At 41.2% G+C, this 24,030-nt stretch overlaps 2 protein-coding genes and 1 long non-coding RNA gene across 3 annotated transcripts; all 3 read right to left on the bottom strand.

Moving 5' to 3' along the window:
- Window positions 1-21: 21 nt before the first annotated feature.
- On the bottom strand, window positions 22-3,430 carry LOC113025509 (uncharacterized). Its single transcript, XR_003272803.1, has 5 exons — window positions 2,689-3,430; window positions 2,398-2,455; window positions 2,129-2,215; window positions 1,564-1,630; window positions 22-544 (listed from the first exon to the last, which is right to left on the bottom strand). It is a non-coding gene; the product is annotated as an uncharacterized LOC113025509 (long non-coding RNA).
- Window positions 3,431-3,728: 298 nt separating this feature from the next.
- On the bottom strand, window positions 3,729-6,228 carry mrps2 (mitochondrial ribosomal protein S2). The gene is made up of 4 exons (XM_026173334.1): window positions 6,143-6,228; window positions 5,748-5,864; window positions 5,517-5,637; window positions 3,729-4,782 (listed from the first exon to the last, which is right to left on the bottom strand). The coding sequence occupies exons 1-4, from the start codon at window positions 6,165-6,167 to the stop codon at window positions 4,236-4,238; spliced, it is 810 nt and encodes a 269-aa protein (XP_026029119.1). The 5' UTR covers window positions 6,168-6,228; the 3' UTR covers window positions 3,729-4,235.
- A 66-nt stretch (window positions 6,229-6,294) lies between these two features.
- ppp1r26 (protein phosphatase 1, regulatory subunit 26) lies at window positions 6,295-22,273 on the bottom strand. The gene is made up of 5 exons (XM_026173333.1): window positions 21,870-22,273; window positions 9,385-12,725; window positions 7,160-7,274; window positions 6,954-7,039; window positions 6,295-6,850 (listed from the first exon to the last, which is right to left on the bottom strand). Exons 2-5 carry the CDS (start codon window positions 12,654-12,656, stop codon window positions 6,793-6,795), a joined length of 3,531 nt encoding a protein of 1,176 aa, XP_026029118.1. The 5' UTR covers window positions 12,657-12,725; window positions 21,870-22,273; the 3' UTR covers window positions 6,295-6,792.
- Window positions 22,274-24,030: the final 1,757 nt, after the last annotated feature.

The following is a 24,030-nucleotide window of genomic DNA, read 5'->3' as shown; positions in this document are numbered from 1 at the left end:
ATTTTACAACTTTCAGGAAAATAATTTTATTTCATGTCAATTTATTTTATTACATTTTCTGTTTCATGCATGTCAAATTCTACACCAGCTAAGTAGTCAAGTAAAAGCTCCCATTACATATTTTCCGTTTGTAAATGTGAGCAAACAGGAAAGGAAATCATCATTTCCTAGGGAATGGATCGACACACACAAACACTTGCCTTTATCATATGATCATCAGAGTGATTTGATTGTGGGAAAAGCTGATATAGCACTCACCACAAATGCAATTGCCAAAGTAATCTTTCATATGTGATTACGCGCAACGAGGACATTACGCTTCATATGCACGTAATCAAAATGAAAAATACAACTGAAAAAACAATGTCTTCAACAGTTAAGCAAAAGAAAAACAAACTAATGGAAGTAAGGCGGATGAAATGCTCGAACAGGAAATCAAGAAATGAAGAGAGAGCAAGCTGAATGGAGGAGTCAGGTGGTGAGGAATCGTTAGAGCTCCTGGAAATAACATCGTCTCCAACCCTGAGGCACACTGGGTAGTCACCTGCGAAGACAAATCATGTAGGAGTTTGTTTATGTCCATTTCAAGTTTCAACAAGCATTTCATCACTTCTCAGGTTGCAAAAAACCTGTATGTTGTACTTCACAAAGGGAAAATGTTTGTCTCTTTGGTGGTTGGTGGCTGGAGGTTATTGGTTGCTGTTAAGTGAAATTGGCTGCAAAGAGGGTTGTGCAAAAAACCCCTCCTTGCGACTGTTTTGGCTAATTACCAAAGCAATAGGCTACCCGTAGTTTTTGTGAAAGACACAAAGAGCAGTAAGGAAACTGTGACAAGTGAAACACAAACTAGAAACAGAAAGTATTCCCCTTCAAAGTAAAAGCTGTGCCTTACTGCAGCAACTGACACATTTCACTAACACACTTTTACTTTGAAGGTGAGTGTTTTCTGTTTCTAGTTTGTTTCACTTTTCACAGTTCACTGCTGCTTAGTGAGTACTAGGTGTTTGCAAACAAGTTGGCATCTTGCACGCAAACAAACTACTGGCAACTGACATAACCTGCTAGCAACTGAAGCAAATTTCACCCAGCAACTATTCACAGAATAGAGACATTTCCCTCACTAGTGCTGGTTGGATGATCTGATATCCTCGTGTTGGTGTTGTTCCCACATCATCATAATAAATGTTGTTCCAGGTTCAACATTGCAAGTGACCAATCACATTGTTGTGACATCATACTTTTGCAAGCCAAGCGATTCATTCATTTATGAAATTCCAGTGTTGCAAGCACAATATCTATAATTCTTATCGTTTATTAACCCTCTGGGGTCGCCAGCGCATCCGGCGACCCCAGAGGGTTAAAGAACAGTATCCTGAAATGTAAAGAATTCAAATTGCTGGATCGGCTTCGTGTTGGTTACCCAGGGGGTTTATCAGTGTGACTGAAGCCTAAGATGATGCAGACATTTGGACTCCTAGTCCCACTATGTCACAGGGTCAAGAAATGTTGGACAGCAATGCCTCAATGGGCAGACTGAATGAGAGCAAAAGTATTAATTCGTACCTTCCTGAAGCCAAGCCGCTGCTGCTCCACAAGCGTGTCTGAACCATTAAAGTGCAAACCTTGACATCTATATAATGGAAACATTCACATTGACATTTGAATCCAATTAACTGTAAAGGCAATTCAAAATTGTATGCCAAAAACTGTCATGTAGTCCTCTTTGTCATTTATGGACAATGAGGACTACATACATACATACATTTGTTACATTCAAAATATATTCATTATATACTAAGTAGCCACTTTGTTAGATACACAGCTATAAATCTGACTGAATGTATCCATAATGAGACCATGTATACAAAAAATAAGCTTTAGAAAGGTAGAGTTGTTAAATTGATTTAAATAGCACACAACTACTGACTGGCAGGAACACAACACCTTCATGGTAGATTGAGAGTAAGTATCTGGCCCGGTTCCATACCCAAAGCCCACGAAAGAGTGGATTTGAGCTATCGAGAGCCCGTTACTTTCTGCCGACTTACTGCGCAACAGAGGCACTGGAGCCAGGGTTGCGTCTCAAGGGGCAATAAAGAGTCAAAAGCTTTTTAACAAAACCTGTTACCATCCTGTGAACGGCCTTCACTTCAGCTCAACCGCCTTCATCTGCATGAAGGTAAAGCAATGGCACCTCTTCTCTCCTCATATTTATCTATATAAACAAAAAAAAATAAAAAATAAAATAAGATATGCTTCATTTATCCCAGATCTGCAAAATTCTTGTATCACAGCAGTTAAAAAATTAAGTTGGACACAACATACATAAAACAAATATGAAACAACACACGAAACTATTCCATTTAAAATCACAGCGATGCAAATATTTTTACATACCAATGGAAGTTTTTCGTTGCTTCATTAAAATCTGTTTTCCAAGAGCTGGACGGTACATCTGCAAATAAGAAATAAGTCATTCGTTCAAATGACAATTAGCTGAAACATTTTTGGTGAGTATTTATTTATTAATTTTTTAGTTCATTTCATAACTTCCTTGACTAACAAATGTTAGTCACTTACCGTTAATGTACAGGAAGATTACAAGCCTGGGCTAGTGTTAAAATCCCTATCTCCTACCACTCTTCTCCATCATACTAACCTGATAAAAAAAAACAAAAAAACACTTACCCTGACCAGCCCCCTCTGTCTGTGGCCTTAACTTTTTCGTTCCTCTTAGTAAGACTCATGTGAACATTTGCCTCGCCTTCAAAAAGTTGACTGGAAGAACTTACACACAAAAAAGCGGAACTTATTTAAATTATTTATTTAAACAGTAACTTATTTAATATGTTACTGTTACCCATACATCTAGTTACAGTTTCACAAGAATTGTGAGACCGACAAGCCCGCCATCAGCTGCAAAAGGACGAGCCCTACATATCGTATGAGTTCGAATCTCAGACACTCATTTTATTTTACCCCGATTAGCTTAAAAATCTTACTTCAGCAAACAAAATAATGCTTACTTAGCAGAATCAAACGATGGCAATTAAGCTTTAAAGTAATAATGTGGAATGCATTTGGGATAAAGGCTGCAAGTTGTATTAGAGTGTAGGATTTGTGTTTCACAGCGTGCGAGAAAAATAACCGACTTTAAACAGCAGTAATGATATAAGTAATAAGGCTTTGAAAGGAAATAAGCTTTGCTATTGTGATTGCTCTTGACGTCTCCAACAGTCAGTCTGCAGGTTTGTTAAACATGTCGGCGCTCGCGAGCGTCAGCCTGAAACCTTGAAACTGCTTGTTGCGGACCGCGGTTACAAACAACCGAACAACTGAAATATGACTGTATATGCAGGAACACGTCGACCGTTGTGGTAATACATCATAAAATGCAAGCTAATAAACTTCTTCCCACTCACATACACCCACTCACCGTTTTGACGTGACAGCTACTTATCCACCTCGTGGCCATAGAAGGTCGCTACAGGATACAACTACGGAAGCTGGGAGAAACTAAACTTAACCAACTGCCGCAAACGTCACATGAAATAGGATACACTATACAGCTGATGAGCTACACATTAAAGACTCAAGGCTTCAGATTAGTTCATTCAATATCCATGTATACTCTTCTTTAAATGATGCTGCATCCCTCCAGTGTATGTATATATGTATTAATCCTGCTTGTTTCATTCCTAACTAGATGAACAGGCATTACTTCAGTGTACACTTTCAGAAACTGCTTTTAATTAATGTTCATGTGTAGTTCATAGGTTGCTTATGTTCTGCATCACTTGGCTGACTTTCTGCAGAGGTATTTTTGTTTACAGAAACACATTTCATGGCCTAAACACTTACATAGACCGCAAGAGAGCAAATACAGTTGTGAAAATGACTCGGATACTTTTCTTTCAGTCTGCAACTGCAAATGATCATCACTCTCCCACGCCAGGATTTCAACAATGGATCACCACTTTGTTATTTCAGCGATTTACAGCTGTGATATTCACATAAATTTGCACCAATGTTAACTTTGAGCCATATTTTACTGACTGTTAAACCAGATGTTTTCCAAGTGCAGATGTGTAATGGAAGGAGGAAGCCAAAATTTATTTCAAATTTGTAGTGTATCAACATAAAACAGGATACACTACACAGTTGATGAGCTTCAGATTAAAGAATGTAGGCTTTTCAACGTCTCTTGTTTTTTTGTTTAAATTTAAGTATTAATATCATGAGATCTGCGAGGTGGGCGCTGACAGACCATGAATGAGCTCCATCTGTTTCCTTCTGTCTTTGGCACGGTTGATGGTCATCTTAAACAAACGACAATAGAGCTCGACGGCAGCTGGAGTGTCGTCGTTCCCGGGCACGGGGTACGTCACCAGGCTGGGGTTGCAGTTTGAGTCCACCACACCCACTGTGGGAATGTTCATCTTGGCTGCGTCTCTGATGCCCACGTGCTGCTGAAAGACGTTGTTGAGAGTTGAAAGGAATATGATGAGATCCGGTAGGCGGACTCCTGGGCCGTACTGGATGTTGGCGTTGGTGAGGAGGCCGCCCTGCCAGTACCGCGTGTGCGCATACTCTCCACAATCTTTGGCCGTGGTCTCTACCAGATGGCCAAACTGACGCCGCCTGCTGACAAACAGGATGATGCCACCGCGATACGCTATGTGGGCGGTGAAGTTGAGGGCTAGCTGAAGGTGCTCCATAGTCTGGTCCAGATTGATAATGTCATGATCCAAACGACAGCCGTAGAGATACGGCTCCATGAGCCTAGAAACACGGAATTATAATTCAGAAAAATGTCACTTGAATCACTACTGCTGAATAAAATAACATAGCTCTAATAGCTACATTCCTGATGAAATGATCGACCAAGTAACCAAAACATTTCCTGCTGCTGGAGCTTTCTGTTAGAAGCATTTAATGACAATAGATTAGTTATGGAATAGTTAAAAGAAATGCCATCTGTATTAAAACAACAAGTTTGTATCTCTTCCTTCAAGGTTCTAGGACCTGTGGTATTTATGCTTGCTGTTACCATTAATAACCAGAAGTGTTACCAAACAGAAACTTCCAATTTAATAAAGAGGGGTTTAAAGCATGAAGATTTATGGCATTTTTTATTATTATTAATAACTCCCCACTTTTTATCCACAGGAGACTACCACTAGGAGTTCTGGGCAAATGACACTGTTCAAGATAAAAAAGTTATACTTTATTCAGCCATTACATAATATGCAGACAGACTAAGCAATAGACAGAAGGTCTAAAATCTAACATGTGCCAAGTAGTGACTGAACACGCCTCTATCATGTGAGATTAGTTTCACATACCTAAACCCCACAGGACCCCGACCCCCCCCCAAACACTAAGGTAGAAGTTATAAAGCCTTGACCCACAAAGAAAGACAAGTGTCTCCAGCTTATTTAATTACAGACTACAAACAATTTGTAAATATACGGGGGTGCAGCGCACTAAAACGCTGAGATAAATATCACACCAACCTGTGCCTGCAACCTTTTTTGTGACCAAGATGCACTCTGGCGTCGAATAAGTCTTTCAAGGAGAAAAGCTCAGCCACACGAAAAAAGTCTGCTTTCTCGAGGGGCTGGTTTAATATTTTTTCTGTTAATAATGAAAAACAACAACAACAACAAATGACAAGTAGTAACATAAATAAAATTCTTGAAAAAAACAAAAACCAAGTGTTGACGCCCTTGCGTTATTTAGCTCACCTGTAACATCGCCAGCCTGGGGTTGAGGTGGCTTCGCAGACGGTGCTGTCACATAGTGATGTCCACCACAGGGGGATGCTACGGTGGCAGCCCGTGAGTATCGGAACCCTAAAAGGCCTAAATATGGAAAAAAAAAGTTAAAACATCGGTAGTTAACTATCATGAAGCGAATAATGCTTGCCAATAACCTAGCGCAGGCGTTCAATTATTGCCATTAATTGTAATACAGCATTTAGCTATGGGCTAACATGCTAAACTGTAGCGTAGCGTACACGAAACTCAAAACTAAACGCAGAAATAAACACAAGGTAAAATGTTGGATTGGCTCTAAATCTTCTGAATATTTTCCTTGAACTATTTTCTAAATAAAAAAACTGTAAACGGTTTTCAGTTACCTCTCGTAAGTGCCCGGACAGCCATGCTTGCAGAACCATGGAAGGTCAGCAAACTGCGACTGCGCAACTGTAGTTCACAGAATGCCGCAAAGTAGAAGCTTGTCGTGATGTGCTTGTGTAAAAACTACAATACCCATTAACCCACCTTTTCTCGGCTCAACTTTATTGAAAGAGTTGGAGCGTCACAGGCAGTACCGTTCTTGTGTCATTTAGCTATGAAACGTATTCAAGAACATAAGCCAATGCTTGTTGTAAGAAGAAAAACTGTTAATATAAAACAAATGTTTGTAAATATAGACGCCACTTCTAACAAAAAACAACAGTGGCATCATGAGGATAAGAACAAATATATGGTACCTCAAACAATATAACCCCAAATCAAATTTACTGTGCATTCGAGAAAAAATAGAAGAATTCAGCTAAGATAAATGCTGAAATACTCAAGGTATCCCTGAGTTCAGGATCCATATTTAATCCAAAATTAAAATTTAATGCCCTTAGTACTGTTATAGAACTTACCAAAACTTTACATACTTACTAAATACTTTAAAAAACAACAACAACTGTAATACATAAACACTTGGGTCCATAATAGTTTTTCAACAATCCATACACGCGCTAACAGCAGGCAGCATCTTCCAGGTGCATCTTTAAAAGCCAGCTTTTATCTCACTGTGTATGCTGAGCTTGCTGAGCGCGTCCAGTTTCCTGCAAAAAACCAAACAAACAAGGAAACTCAAGTTGCAGATGAGTTTTCTTTGCGTTTGATCGTTCACTGTTGAGACAAAACCATTTGGGTGCGATCACATACCCGCTTACTGGAACAAACTGAAGTTTCCTTTTGACGTGCTGCACAGCCTTGCCGTGCACAGAAGAGTTAATGAGGGAAGTTTTCTCCTGCAAGCATTGCATAATACACACTTCACACTGTGGATTTGAACTGTTTTTTATAAAGAACTGAAATCATGATGTTTGTAACTGACAAACAAACGCTGTCGTGTTTCCACATAATTGTACCTTCTTGCACTTTTCAGCCAAGTATCTCCTGTTGAACATGCTGCCTCTCTCCTCTGAGGTAAGAGCTATGCAAGGCCTGAAGGTAATGCCGGGATCAATGGCACTGGATAAAGACCTGGTAAAGGCAGAGTAGGATATGCATCAGACTACTCCTGCAGTAATCTTTAATAATTCTGTAAATTATAAAATTTAAGTCAAGAGGCCCACTGTTGCTCAGATTCCAATCTTTATTACACAGATGCACTTAAAAGACACGGCAAACATTTCTGTCATCAGAAAGAGTAAAAGAAAGAAGAAGAAGAAAAAAAACACTTCTTACAAAATATTTACAGAAAAACTGGATATGCACAGCATGTTCAGTAATGCCTTTTTTATTTCATAAAGAAAAATAAATAGCCTTTTTCAAACAGGAAATCCAGGAAAACTTTAACATGACAAAAAAAACCCCAAAAACAAGCCACACAAAATATCAACTTTAGCAAGACAGCGAGGGGGAAATGTGGTACTTATGGAATCTGGAGCAAGACTTTATCCGAGACTACTAGAAGATCTATCACCAGCAACTCGGCTTTAAATTTTCTTTCATGAAAATCAATTATAGAACAGACAAAGACAAGAAGAGCGCTGTGTGTGAAAAGCAAAAGGTTGGTGGTAACTTGGTTCCTGTACCCATGATATTTATCTTAAAAATAAAACAACCCCCTACCCAAAAAAAGTGGCTCACAAGAGTCAAAGTAATAATTGAAACATAGTGGCTGTTTCTGCTTTATACTTAAAAAGTAGAAACTGACTGAAATGATCATCATTCAGAGTGCACAGAATTAGTCTGAGGTAAGGGATTAAAAGAATAAGACAAATGTGAGAAGGAAAAAAGAAAGGAAGGAGACTTTTCAAGATGGTGCTGACAGTATAAAAACACTTGCTGCACTTGAGTGAAAAGGTTGTGAAAGTGTCAAAAGATCTAATGATATACACTGTGCAGAGTGCAGCACATGCTGGACAAAGTAAATTGTGTCATTGCAGACACAGATGAGAAAATTCAGAGGAATAATAAACCAATAAACCAAAAAGTTCACTTACTTTGTATTTTAGTCTAAATATATTTTAAGGTTTGTTTAAACAGTATTGAAATCTGATTGGTCTTTTTTTTTTTTTTTTTTTTTTTTACATTAGATACACAATTATGCCCTTAATTTCATGTTAAAAATATTGTTTGGGGCTACAACTAAAACTTATTTTCAGTACTGACTGCTCAGCTCAGGTAAAGTGATTCTATTTGACATTGAAGAGGAAAAACCCCACTTACCTAACACACAAAGAAATGAAATGCAGCAAATAACCCTATTTTAGGAAGTTTTGGCATTTTTGCTCGAAAAAATGATTGTTTTGGGGTTTTCTCTCACTTATGTTTTCACCCTAACCACTGCAGCTTTAGCACCCAGACGTTTAACTTTGTGCCATTTTGATTTCCTGCACATGTAAAATAAATGAAAACCATAATCTAGGCAGTGATGGAAACCTACTACAATAAATAAGAATGCACAGTGAGATTTCAAACCAATACCAGGACCACTGTTTAAAAAAAATCTAGCCAATGTCCAGGTTATATATATATTTTTTAAACAGTTTATACAAACCTGATGAGACACAAACAATAACCACTGACCAATGCCATCTGTGTCATTTGATTTGTACTGGCTTATTCAATGGTCCATCCCTAAATTTGATGTTGGAAATTATTTTAAAGTCTTAATAAGGTAACTAATGTAACTATTCAGGGCTCTGGGTTTCCTACTGGAAGATGGGAAAAGATGCAACCTAAATTTAAACATTTTGGACTCAAACCTAAATCGTTATTCTGCCAAACTGAGACTTCTTTTCCTTGTCACGTCTTCTTTTTTGTTTTTTAGCAAAAATATTTAGGAACATGTAATTTTCTACCGCTCATTCGTTTCTGCACGAAAGTGTCACTGTATTGCTTTTCAAACGATCAACAACAGATAACTTATGAGCACATATAAAGTTTTCATTGTGGTTCCACAACTGTGAAATTGTAAAAATACATAAAAAAAAGTCAGTTTTATGATAAAAAAAAAAAAAATCAATAAACATTCCCTTATAAATCAATGAGCTCGATCAGAATCTATAATATTTGACAGGACACCATTAGAGAAATCAGAAAATGATGACACTATGGTTTATAGTGGTCAAAGAAAAATACTTACAATGTGGAAAAGCCCTGCTTCTTTTCTGGATTTCTCTTCTGGCCTGATTCACAATCTGTCTCATCTATAAACTCTTCCTCTTTTCTTCCTAGATGCACTTCTTTATTATCTATCTTCATACCCTCGCCTTCGCTCTTCTTCTCCCTTAGTAAGTTTGCTCTCTCCTTAACCTCGCTTCTTTCCCTGCATTGAACCTGGACGTGATTTGTCCTATTAGCTTCCAGTTCCACAAACACACTCTTGTCCTTGGGCATATGCACCGTACTCTCCTTCTCCCCTTCGATGGAGCACTGGGACCTCTGGCCGGCAGGTAGATCCCGTGTAAAGGACATCCTCGGATGCTGTCTGGCAGCAGAAAAAAAATTCAAAACAGGAGATGTGAATGTAGTATTTCCAGCAGTGTCTTTAGAACAGGGGAATGGTGATTTACTGGTCCTTGCAGAGGACCAAACAGTAACAGGGGTCTGTAATTTGTGGGCCATTCCTCCACTCTGATGTGTTACCGAGCCACCCTCGCTGATTTCAGATGAGGTGATGTGGAACGGAGTCCGACTGAGAGTCCTCGCGTCGTGAGTAGGTAGTCCGAGGCTCTGGCGCCATTTGATTGCCTCCGAGCGAGAATGAGCGACGCTAGGACTCAAAATTGGTCGAGCCCTCTTCGTCTGTGAGGTGGCGTTGTGGACATCACCTTTATCAATATACGGTCTCCTTTCCTCAGTTCTAGCTGCCCCTGCCCCATCTGCTGGTTCCAAAAGACTGGGACTGCAGGATCCGGCTGAGGGATGTGATTGTGCACCGACCGCAGAGATGTCTGGAAAAACAGTCTGTGGTGTCTGAAGTCTATTATGAGCTGGACTACTAATATGAGACTTTTCAGAGAGAGGACTGATACTTTTCGTTGGAATCTCAGCCAGCTGATTTTCCTGTTTAATGTCTTTATCTTGAAATGAGCTACAAATAGTGACAGTACCATTCCTGGCTATATTTCCATCTTTAATTTTGTCTGCGGTAGAAACCTTGGCCTTTTCAGCCAGAAATCTTCGGATCTCTTGCTCAATACTGTCATCGCTGTCTACTGAGCTGCTGTCTTCCTTAATCTGAGGTGCGGCTTCCGCAGTGTGCACAAACTGGATGCCTGGACGCTCAGCTCCCTTCAGGATCTCCGTTTCACCTTCATGCAGCTCGTGATTCTTACCTTTATAAACTTGCTTATGTTGTGAAATGCTCTTTTTCCCCAGCCCAGGCTTGTCTTTCTTGTCATTCTTACTTTTCTGCACCTTTTTCAAATCACTACACTTGGAAAGAAAGTCAATGTGTAACTTTTTGGTCTGAAATGCATTTCCTAACAGCGGGTCTTCGTCTTTGAGGCACTTCCTTGATTTCCGCTTTAAGTCTCTCATCTTTTTCTTTGATTTCTTTTTCGTTTTCAGAAGGTCTTTTATTGCCGTGTCTAGGTCCTCATCGCTGTCAAGAGAGCTGCTTTTGTCTCCACTTTGGTCTGACTTGTGTAATCCAGTGGCAGGGTGTGTTTGACTTCTCTGGGGCAATGCCAAGAGCTTTGATTCTTTTGTATGGTCAGGTAAAGGCTTAGAGGCGGTTTCTTTAACGCTGTCCTCTGCCCCTGCCATGGTGGAAACACAAATGTTTTTCTCTTTGTGTTTTCTTCGTTGCTTTAAAGACAGTTTCGATGGTTTCTTTTCGATCTGTGGTTCATTTGCTTTTACCTTCTCCATTTCATTTGTACCCTGAGCGTCTTGAGTCACAGCAGAGCTGGGTGCCTGTTTGTGCACTTGGGCCTTCTGCTCGAGAAATTTCCTGATTTCTTGCTCAATCCCATCTTCACTATCAATGGAGCTGTCATTGCTTTCTTCACAGGGGCAGTTTTCAGGAAGAGAAGACTGGAAGGAAGATTCAGTGGTGACACAACCACTAAGGCCAACGCTATGATGGAAGGGCCCAGGCATGACAGTCTTTGAAATGTCCAGTATTGCCTCAGCACACATGAGCTCTGCAGTTGTATTGGCCTTTGGAGGGGCAGGGGTTGCCTGCTCCTTCAAACTCTCTACTTTATATGACAAAAATACATTTTCTTTACATTTCAAGCTGTCTGAAAGTGTAGGTTTGGGTATAGAAACAGATGGAGTAGGCTGGAAAGATTTCACTTCTTTTTCTGTCGTGCTCATCTTTTTCCTCAGCTTCTGTCTTTTGATATTCTCTGCGCTTGTACTTGCAACATTGTGTATTATCGACTTACTGAAAGGTTTCTGCTTGTGCAGCGATGGCGTCAGGACGCTCTTCTCCTTGAGTTGTTCAAGCTGGTAGCAGCGAATCGCTTCTTCAATCCCGTCATCGCTACTCGAGTCAGACTCCTCTTTGAATGCACGTGGATCGAAAGCTTCTGCTGTGTTCTGCTGCTCCTTTTTCTCCAGCTGATATCTCTGAATGGCCTCCTCGATGCCGTCGTCGCTACTGGAATCATTCGAGTCTTCCACCTTAGCCGTGACGGGGTAACTGACAGTTTTGTTGATGAGACTCACTGGTTTAGAGGGATTTCTTGCTTGCTCTTTTGAACACTCCAAACTTTTGTTTGTGCTTTTATTCAAATCGAAGTTCTTAACTATATTTTCATTTAGAGATGCCTTGTTTTTAATACACTTTTTTATAGGTATGACAGTGGGTACTGCTGGGGTCTCGACTTTGAGGCTTTTTGAAAAATTGCTACCCGCAATCAAGAATGCATCGCTGTTGCTGTGCTGTTTGGACACCTCGGGAATGGATGGGTTTCTTCTCTGAATTTTAGATGATGGGAGAAAAGTCGAGCACGGTTCTGCTTTGCGTTTGTGATCATCCTTTTCTTTCAGGTATTCCAGTATTGCCTCCTCGATTCCTCTGTCCACAGAATCGTCGCTATCCGAGTCACTGCTTTCACGGATGTTTGGCGAGGAAATGTCAACATGTGGGTTTTCACTGGGGCTTTTAGTTTTGGACTTGACTCCCACATAAGAACCTGCTGCAACCTTGCAGACTTGGGGATGACCCTCCTGTCCTGATAGCACATTACCCTCGATCTCGTCGCCCATCTCGAGTGAGGACTGGGTGCTTCTAAGACTCTCTATGATCATCTGGACCTTGTCTGAGATAGGTGTGCCTCTTGTGGACAACTCTGTGTCAGAGTCATTGAAGCAAACTGGAGGGCTATAGCCTCCAGGCGGGCCACATGTTCTCCATTCTGTTTGCGTCACTGCGACAGGAGGTACATTCATCAAGTACATTCTAGTGAAGTAGGGTGAGGTCCTCGACCACTGGAGCGCAGCGGACTCCGTTCAGTTACATTTTTCACTCTGTAATGAAGAAAAGAAAAAAAAAAAACACAGAAAGAAAAAATGTCACTAAAGTGATGATTATTAAAACTACAATTAGACTTCATCCAACCAAACTGCTGTTACTCAAATTTTACAGTCTGTAAGAGCTGAAAATCAGGTCCTTCATGCCCAATATTGCTGTCATGATTTATTGTAGCTTTAATACATACACACAGATAGCCTCAGATTACTTAAGCGTGGCTGAACCATGAGAGCATGCCAAGAAAAATGCCAAACTGCTCATGATGGGATTAATCCGATAGTAGGCCAGATCATCTGAAGGGTCTTCTGTGATTGGTTGTTGTTTTATGGCCCACTCTGCTGTTGGTATTACACTTTAACTGGGTCCAAATGAACACTTAGAACAACCAGTGGCCAGTTGAGTCAAGTCCACTCGAATTGTTATCATTTAAGACTCATGTAGGCTGATGGCAACATGATGACAATCTGCCTGCATTCATTATTTGGAAAGCAATTATTTGCAACAATTTTGACAATTTATCTGAGAGTGATTAGACTGGAACTTTTTGTAGAACGGTTGCCTACTATCAGGCAATCTGTGCAATGGTCTTGCAATCAAAAGTGGTCATGAGTGTGCAACACCCTCAATCTCTGGCAAACCATTTAGAAACCCCATGTTGAAATCGGTTGCACTATATGAAAAATTCATTTAAAATTTCTTTTCTTTTTTTGTTTATGGAAGGAGGTTGCTGTCCTGTTTTCACTGTGTCACTGAGCTATCAGCCTGCTCTGAATAGGAGGCAACTTTGTCAAATAAGTGTGTTGGAAGGTTTTTCAGGTGAGCCTGTAAAAATACATCACAGCCACACGAAACAAGCAATATCATGCCATACTGATTTCTTTCCCCTTACCCCGAGTAGTAGTAATCAGCTAATAGACATTGAGCTGAAAAACCATTTGATCTATTTTAAATGTGCATTTTTTCTGCTTTTTGTTATTTTTTTGATAATTCAGGCATTAAAGCTGTTTGGTGGACAAAGCAAAAATTACTATTCCGTCACTTTAAGCACAGAGATTTTACAGACCACTTTTTCTCCTTCAAGTCTGGTACCACACATCATAGCTCGAAGGTTTCTGAAAATAATTAAGTCTACCCATCAACGGCAAAGCACTTTAAAAGCAAACAAAAAGACCCCAACAAAACTGAGTCTACAGCTGACACATTAAGCCACTGCGCAGCCTTCTAAAATGCCTAGAGCATCATCAGTTGCCGGACAGAAAAACAACCAATTGTAATCGATCCAATCTTACACCAACCCGAGTGGCATGCTCATCTATTTTAACAATTAACACCCCCGCCGCCCCCCCACAAACCAGAATATTAAAAAAAAAAAAGTTCAATATAAAACAGGCTGCAAAGATTTGATAACAATCCAGAGGCCACCATTTAATCAAGGCACATCCAGAGTGTAAGTGAAATGTTGGCAGCTGTGTTTTAATACTTCTGTGGCTCCCAATTACTGAATTCATTTCCTCAAATTAACAGCATGAAAAATACTTTCTAATTTATTTTCCATTCAATAATGGGCGCGGTATATTTTTTTCCCTACTTGTGTCATTTTTTGTACATTTGCAATGTAAAGAATACTTGTCAAGACCAGTGTGTTGGATGGTTGTTTGGTTGATCCAATTTAATACAAGTTTGCTAGGCTAACGTTGTCTCAGGATGGTGGTGCATGAGACGAGTCATCTTGTCATCATTGTATTTTAATTTATTTAATAAACCCCCCAACTAGAGCTGGGCGATATGAGATTTTTTCATATCACGATTAGAGCTGGGCGATAGAACGATAACGATATGTATCGCGATATAACTTTTACTCGATAGAGAAATTAAGCTATCGCGATAGACCTCGCCGCTCTTGTCCTCTTAAAAAAAAAAAAAAAAAAAAAAAGGTCAGCCAATCCAAATTAAGTAGCGCAGAGCTGAACCAATCACAGCCGCAGCGTCACGTCGCGTGACTTGCTACGTACAGCACAAGTGCCAAGCCGCACGTGTGTTTGTTTGTGAAGCAGCCAGCGCGTAATGGAGGAAATGAGTGTGCCGACTAGAAAAATCAACCGAGCGTGACCGAAGAGAAAACCGATGATGGTTCCAATGCCGGAGAGATTGTCGAACGGAAGAGCCATAGAAGTTCCGTAGTGTGAAGGTATTTCGGCTATTTCAAGTCTGACAAAAAACAGAGTAGCGTGCACTGTAAATTGTGCCGAAAGCAAGTCTGGAAATACAATAAACTGGTGCATGCGTCACACTGTGCGCCACGTTATTGTTTCGGTGAAATGAATTTCTACAATACTGTTACTGTTAATTCTACTCTCTGCAGTGTTTAAATGCTTACATATACACACAGTTACTGTCCCTCCACACATACGACTCGGTTCTGCTTCTATGCCCCAGCTTTGTTTACTTTTTCCCACCGAGGCTTCTAGACTTCTGATTGGCCAACATTTCTGCACGGTTAGGAATCTAGCGCCACCTGCTGCTTTGGCATGTTCATAGCAGCGTTTTCCTTCATTTCTGCCTTTACGTGTGGACGGGATTATTTTTTAAAACGAAAACGGAAAATCTCCGTTTTCAAAAATACCCGTGTACGTGTGGACGTAGCCTCAGTCTCTGACTGGAAGCGCTAATTCGTCATTCGGCTTTTGTCAGACTAAAGTAACTGTTAAAACTGTTTGAAAAGCTCAGCTATACAACAAGGAGAGATTGAGAATTTCCTTTTAGTTCTCAGTTTATTTGATATTGACAAAAGTTAGTCAGTTTTGTCTGTTCTTCTGTAAAACAAACTAAGATTTATTTTTAGAATTAATATTTTGTTTCTAAGTGGAATTGACAATTTAGTAGTCTGTTTCGTTTGTTCTATTTTGAAACTTAAACGCTTTAGTGGCTGCCTTTTGTGTAGTTTGCAATATTTGCCTTTATTTATCTGAAAAAGTCTCATGTTCCTTAAGTACATCTACCCTGTTGAACTTAGGACGCCACACACACCGAGCCGACAGGCTAGCAGATGACTCCGGCAAGACCAGAGGTGGAGGTTTGTGCATTTATATTAACAATGCTTGGTGCATGAACTCCACTACTACTGAGAGTCACTGCTCACCTTAATGCGGAGTTTTTAATGGTCAAATGCAGAGCTTATTATCTCCCCAGAGAATTCACTTCGATCATACTCACTGCCGTGTATATACCCCCCGACACTAATGCTAGGTTGGCCATGAAAGAACTTTCTGCAGCCATTAACAAACACCAGAATAAACACCCCGAGGCTGCTTTTATTGTTGCTGGCGACTTCAACCACACCAACTTAAAGACAGTCCTCCCCAGATTCCACCAACATGTCTCCTGCCACACCAGAGGAGACAAGACTTTAGACCATGTGTATTCCAACCTGGCTGGAGCCTACAAAGCAACACCCCTCCCCCACATTGGACAATCGGACCATCTCTCCCTGTTCCTCACACCTCGGTATTCACCACTCATCCAACGTGTGAAACCTGCTGTGAGGACAATTAAAGTGTGGCCAGAGGGGACAGACGCAGTGCTCCAGGACAGATTTAAAAACACAGACTGGAATATGTTCACCCACACAGACCTGGACCAGTACGCCTCATCTGTACTGGATTACATCTCCAAAACCACAGACAGTGTCACCACCCAGAAACGGATCACCATGTACCCCAACCAGAAGCCTTGGATGAACCGGGATGTTCGTCTCCTCCTGAAGGCCCGCAACACTGCCTTTAGGTCAGGAGATGCACACGCCTACAGTACAGCCAGGGCTAATCTAAAGAAGGGCATCAAAAAAGCCAAACACCATTACAAAAAGAAGGTAGAAGAACACTTCTCCAACTCCAACCCCCGACGCATGTGGCAAGGACTCCAGACCATCACAGACTACAGGACCACCAAACCCTCCCCCGCATCCTCTGATGTCTCCTTCCTCAACGAGCTCAACAACTTTTATGCTCGTTTTGAGCGAGGGAACCCCACAACCACAACCAAAGCAGACATGACGCCAGACCACCAACCTATGACTCTCTCCCCCACCGATGTAGGAGCGGTGCTGAGCAGGATCAATGTCCACAAGGCTGCAGGCCCTGATGGCATCCCCGGGCGTGTTCTCAGAGCGTGTTCTGGGGAGCTTGCAGGAGTGCTCACAGACATATTCAATCTGTCCTTGGCCCACGCTGTGGTACCGGCCTGCTTCAAATCCACCTCCATCGTCCCGATACCCAAAAACTCCAACCCATCTTGCCTCAATGATTACCGCCCAGTAGCACTCACCCCCATCATCACTAAGTGCTTAGAGCGACTGGTCCTAGCACACTTCAAATCCTGTCTCCCCCCCACCCTGGACCCCCACCAATTCGCATACCGCCGGAACAGGAGCACAGAGGATGCAGTCTCCATCGCAATGCACTCTGTCCTCTCACACCTGGACAACAACAACACCTACGCCAGAATGCTGTTTATAGACTTCAGTTCAGCGTTCAATACAATCCACCCCTCACAACTCATCAGGAAACTGACAGACCTGGGTATCAGTTCCCTCATCTGCAAATGGTTACTAGACTTCCTGACCAACCGCCCCCAACATGTCCGGCTGGATAACCGCTGCTCATCTACCATCACAATGAACGCCGGTGTACCACAAGGCTGTGTGATGAGCCCTTTCCTCTACTCCCTCTTCACCCACGACTGCAGACCTGCTGATGGTTCCAACACCATCATTAAGTTTGCAGATGACACCACGGTGATTGGCCTCATCAGTGACAACGATGAGGCCGCCTACAGGGAGGAGGTGGATCGTCTGGCTGAGTGGTGCGACAGAAACAACCTGCTGCTTAACACCGAGAAGACCAAGGAGCTCATCGTGGACTACAGGAGGAATGCTGACCCACATCCACCCATCCACATTAAGGGGACGGCTGTGGAGCGTGTGAGCAGCTTCAAGTTCCTGGGAGTCCACATCTCCGAGGATCTCACCTGGACGACAAACTGCTCCAAGCTGGTCAAGAAGGCTCACCAGCGCCTCTTCTTCTTGAGGACTCTGAGGAAGAACCACCTGTCCTCAGACATCCTGGTGAACTTCTATCGCTGCACCATCGAGAGCATCCTGACCAACTGTATAACAGTCTGGTACGGGAACTGCTCTGCCTCGGACCGGAAGGCGTTGCAGAGGGTCGTGAAAACTGCCCAGCGCATCGCCGGAGCACCACTTCCTGCCATAAAAGACATCTACAGGAAGCGGTGTCTGAAAAGGGCTGGGAAAATCATCAAAGACCCCAGTCACCCATCACATGGACTCTTGACCCTCCTGCCCTCTGGGAGGCGCCACAGGAGCCTCCGGACTAAGACCACCAGGTACCGGAACAGCTTCTTCCCCACAGCTGTCAGACTCCTGAACTCTGCCTCCTGACATCTGACCCACGTTAAACTCATGGACTGAACATACACACGCCCACAATGGACAACTGTACCCTCAAACACATAATAATAACATGGAGTGAACCACCACTCACAACCACTAGCACTTTATATAGCCTCTGTAGAAACTATCTACACCCTCACTTATCTTAACTGCACTACTGTATAGCTCTGTGTAAATAATCATTCTGTACATTCGATAATTTTTAATCCTACAACTGTTTACAACTTGCATAGTTCCCATTTCTGTATAGCTGTATATCCCAGATTCTGTAAAGTTATTTATTTCATATTCTGTATAGTTTTTCATATTTATATTCATATCCTGTACATAGCTTGTACTCACTACAGCCTGTACATACTTATAGTTATAGAATATTCACAACATACTTCATACCGTGTACTAGAGCTGGGCGATATGAGATTTTTTCATATCACGATATGTTTTTTTCATTTCAGGCGATAACGATATCTATCACGATATAAGCCAAATAACTATATTTGTAAGATTTAAATGTGCCGTTGCTCACAAGTAAAATGTGAAATAATCAGCAGCTTGTTTTTAAATATTTATTTCCCATAATAAGTTCAACAGGGTAGATGTACTTAAGGAACATGAGACTTTTTCAGATAAATAAAGGCAAATATTGCAAACTACACAAAAGGCAGCCACTAAACCGTTTAAGTTTCAAAATAGAACAAACGAAACAGACTAAATTGTCAATTCCACTTAGAAACAAAATATTAATTCTAAAAATAAATCTTAGTTTGTTTTACAGAAGAACAGACAAAACTGACTAACTTTTGTCAATATCAAATAAACTGAGAACTAAAAGGAAATTCTCAATCTCTCCTTGTTGTATAGCTGAGCTTTTCAAACAGTTTTAACAGTTACTTTAGTCTGACAAAAGCCGAATGACGAATTAGCGCTTCCAGTCAGAGACTGAGGCTACGTCCACACGTACACGGGTATTTTTGAAAACGGAGATTTTCCGTTTTCGTTTTAAAAAATAATCCCGTCCACACGTAAAGGCAGAAATGAAGGAAAACGCTGCTATGAACATGCCAAAGCAGCAGGTGGCGCTAGATTCCTAACCGTGCAGAAATGTTGGCCAATCAGAAGTCTAGAAGCCTCGGTGGGAAAAAGTAAACAAAGCTGGGGCATAGAAGCAGAACAGAGTCGTACGTGTGGAGGGACAGTAACTGTGTGTATATGTAAGCATTTAAACACTGCAGAGAGTAGAATTAACAGTATTGTAGAAATTCATTTCACCGAAACAATAACGTGGCGCACAGTGTGATGCATGCACCAGTTTATTGTATTTCCAGACTTGCTTTCGGCACAATTTACAGTGCACGCTACTCTGTTTTTTGTCAGACTTGAAATAGCCGAAATACCTTCACACTACGGAACTTCTATGGCTCTTCCGTTCGACAATCTCTCCGGCATTGGAACCATCATCTGTTTTCTCTTCGGTCACGCTCGGTTGATTTTTCTAGTCGGCACACTCATTTCCTCCATTACCCGCTGGCTCCATTACCCGCTGGCTGCTTCCCAAACAAACACACGTGCGGCTTGGCACTTGTGCTGTACGTAACAAGTCACGCGACGTGACGCTGCGGCTGTGATTGGTTCGGCTCTGCGCTACTTAATTTGGATTGGCTGACCTTTTTTTTTTTTTTTTTTTTAAGAGGACAAGAGCGGCGAGGTCTATCGCGATAGCTTAATTTCTCTATCGAGTAAAAGTTATATCGCAATACATATCGTTATCGTTCTATCGCCCAGCTCTACCCCCAACACCCAGGATAAGCTGAAGAGAATGCATGGATGGATATTTGGTGTCCCTGTATCAATACATTGCAAAAATACTGCAACACTATGCTACTAGTTACTTTACAGAAATATTTCCATTAGATCAAAGACCCTATGTGCTTATTAAAGTAGGAGTTCTCACCACTTTTGATGTGGGATCCTTTTTCCATTTTCTTGTTTTACCAGGAATTACCTAGATGCTGGTTCTTGTCACATCAAAGATATCTCAGTTGTTAGCGATAAATTTGCCTTTCTAAAATTTTTCCATTTTAGAAAAAATGTGTCCTAAAAACAGGAAACAGGCCGGTGTAGCTGACTTTTGTTCTCAAATGGCTATGGAAGTGCACTAAACTGCAGTTTCTGGAATGGCCACTTGAGGCTCGCTCCAAAAGCGAGTCAATTTTTGTAGAATGCACAGCTTTACAGCAGAAATAAACATCTTTATGACTTTGATCAGTATAGCAGTCTTTCACCACTCTTCATGCCGCATCTCTGGCATGCACATTTTTAGAAACACTCATTGATATTAAGGCTTAAAGTTAGGGTTGTGCCTGTTTCGAGTGACAGGTGAGTGTTATTTTATCTGGTTTAGGCTGGAGTGCACTAAAGGTCCATCCAAGAAGTCAGCTGTTGAGTTTTTCTGGTGTGTACTTAGTGCATTAGAAATGCACCTTTCTAATTAAACAAGGTATCTTAGGAAACTCCTTTGCTCTGATAGGGCGGTATCTGATCTGGACCTATCATAAGTGTAGTACAGGTGTAGTTACAATAAAGTTATGACGTTTTTGATATGTTACTTAAAGACATTACAGGTTGTTTGCATTCTGTTAAAAATGCAAACACATTTGAGAGGACAGAATATTAAAACTGACACACTAATAAACAGTGGCTGTCCGGACAAGTGTCAGGTTCCACAGTTATAGGATGGGACCTTGGCCCTTCTATATATGGAGGGATAAACTAGGCTAAAACTAGAGATAAACGTTGCAGGGTCCCGTCACCATCAAGTAGCCTTCGGGCATCAACCTGCTGGATGAGTCGCGGAGCCCGAGCCTAGCCTGCTTGCACAAATTGGAAATCCGCCCTTCCAGCTCAGTCTGCAGCCTACAGGGGTGCACAGCCAGCCCCCCTATAGCCCAGCTACGAGGCTAAACTCGTAACCATCCCGATTACTGCGTTTAACTCGCTGAACCCGGTAGAAAGTACAAGTAACACTACGTAACCAGAATGGGTCAATAAAGACGCGGCACTGAAAAAAAAGCCTATAAACCGAGCCAAATACGCCTCATACCGGAGTCTTACGCCAACTTTGTTTCATGTATTATGTATACAAAGAAACTTTCGCCAGACATACCAACAATTCACGAACAACATTTTCCGTGTTTCATAAGTAAACGTGCCGTTGTCAGTATTTTCGCTACGGGACGGTTTCCTGGTTTCAGCAGACCAACCCCGGCTGTCCCCGTAACCCTATAGCGGCGCGGAGTGCACAGCTGCCCGGCTTGCATCGTTAGGAGACTCCGCAGAGCAACCATGTTTCTTCGCACCGGCCACGGTTGTCAAAACCCACAGCACTCGGTCCACAACCCGCTAGAACGTAAGTAATGCCACTAAATGCGTTTAGACTGAGCAGAAACGCGTCGTTTGGCCGAGAAATGAAGGAAGCGATGTGAAACATTGGGAGAGTTAAGCAGGGCTAGTCGGTGACTTGAAAGACACAAGCGGGCCTCCCGGCTGCTGCAGCCCCGGCATTTTCTCCGGCAAAGAAAGCCTTTGTACTGAGCCACAGCGTACACTCCTAGCCTGGGCTATCTTCACACAAATTGAGCCACAAAGAAGGCAATTTTCAAGTTTTACTCACCTGAATATGACACAGAACGAGAGTTACGGCGACAATATGCACATTGCTGCGCTGGTTTAAGATGCTCGGAAAGCCGTCGCGAAGCTATTTCGGTGTCCGTCAGCAGCTAACACCGCGCCTGAAGCTTCTCGCCGTCGAGTGCCCCTCCGCTCCGACTGCCGGGCGGACAAGCTTCCTTAAACCGGAGTCCAACCAAGCATGGATCCATTCAAATAGGGTATCGGCTTTTCTCCCGGAAAATGTTTGCGCTTACATTTTATGTATATTACACTGCAAAAACAATCGGTACGTCTAATATAACGATGGCGCATTTATAAAGTTAAACACTTTGCCGCCAGGAACCCTAAAGAAAATCTAGAGCATGACAGAGGATTAATACGCCTCCAAAGTTTTATCTCCTCAAACAACTCCCAGTCTATGCTCCACACTGATATCGACTCTAGTTCTCAGGGTGGTATAATGCAGTTTTTAGTGGCATGTGTTTGTTTTACTTGACACGTAATTCATATTTTACACTTAAAAAAACTGTAATATTTGTATTACACTATATTTACTTTTTACATGAAAATTACATATAATGGTGGAAATGCATACGTCTTTTATTAGTATTATTATTATTTCTTGATCTTTTGAAGAGTCAAGTGAACATAAACTAGCATGCATAGCTGTGGGACTAACTCAGTGGAGCTCTGATCTTGAATTTACCAGGGGAGATTTAAAATTACTTTAAAAGGCACGTTTATACAGGGATCCCTATACAAACAAGCAAAATAGGAATGGATACCTCTCTAAACACCGATCAAAAGGTTTTCTGTCAAAAAGTCACGTTGTGATTTAGACTTTTTTTTTTTTTTACAGCTCACAAAGCCCCCTTTCCTCTTTCAGAAGGAACACCGAAGGAAGAATGGGAGGAAAGCACAACTACTGGTGCTCAGCTTCTGCCAAGCTGACTCTACAACACTTAAACCTCCTTTAGAGTGCTTAGATTTCCAGAAAGGTTGCACAATTACAAAATCCTAATCATCACTTCCTTAGGGGCCCACATAGTAGAAAGTTTACACCATGTCATTACAGGCGTGCTAATGTTCTTTAATTTTAGATTGTTATAGCTTAGATTTAATTCCAGTTCTCATTCAAGGGTGGAAAAAAACAAACAAACAAACAAAAACCCTTCGCTTTTAAAGTTAATCAATCAATCACAGCTTCTGGGCATTTGCCCTCTGCAAGTAAGCGCAATGTATTTTGTTTGCCACGACCATTTCAAGCCCAAAACCTAAAGATAATAAGACTACAATAAATGTTAACAATAGTGCTATAACTCTTCTCACTTTAGATGCAGATGCCTTTACAGTTTTTACATTGTATTTACTAATGTTTTCTCCAAGCTGTTGGTTACGTCATGCCTTTCATTCATATTATAAATGATCCTGTAATTCTATACCACTTTTTAGGTATACACACTGGTGAAAATTTCCAGGTATCTGTCTTTTAGGAGTTCATTTGGTTAGCATTCTTCAGGTTTGCTTGCCATGACACTGTAATATATATATATATATATATATATATATATATATATATATATATATATATATATAAACAGTGTAATGTAATGCATATCCCTTCCTGCAACACGTAATGTTGAAAATACACTTTCCTATGTATTAATATTCCACAGAGTAAGAAATTATTTCAAAATATTTCCCCTTTGGCATTTTACTAGACTCTTCCAAGAAAGAATTGAGCTTTTTACCATCTATCATTGTTTGCTTTCTCTGAACTTTCCACCCGATCCTCATCTTGTGTCTTGGCTTTTGGCTGGGACCAAGTTTTTATTACTCTCTGCCACTCACTTTTTAAAACTTTAAAATCAGTTTTCCTGAAGATATGGAAAAATATGTCTAAATAGGTCAAAATGACAGAGGTGCTGTTACACCAAAAGTCTTAAAAGTGGATGTTTTAATTAACATAAACACTGGTAGTTGAGTTTTATGATGAATACAGAATTCATTCTGTTTTGCACTGAAAGCTACACACAAAACATAGTGTATTTAATGTGTTTTACATTTTAAATGTATCTGTATTCAATTTATTTTAATAATAGATCGCAAACCCAACTAAAATACCAAATAAAAGAGGGTGGTACAGTGGTGGTACAAGAAAT

This window comes from Astatotilapia calliptera, chromosome 7 (genome assembly GCF_900246225.1).
Source record: "Astatotilapia calliptera chromosome 7, fAstCal1.2, whole genome shotgun sequence".
NCBI classification, from domain to species: domain Eukaryota; kingdom Metazoa; phylum Chordata; class Actinopteri; order Cichliformes; family Cichlidae; genus Astatotilapia; species Astatotilapia calliptera.
This window is presented reverse-complemented; position numbering and strand designations above follow the sequence as displayed.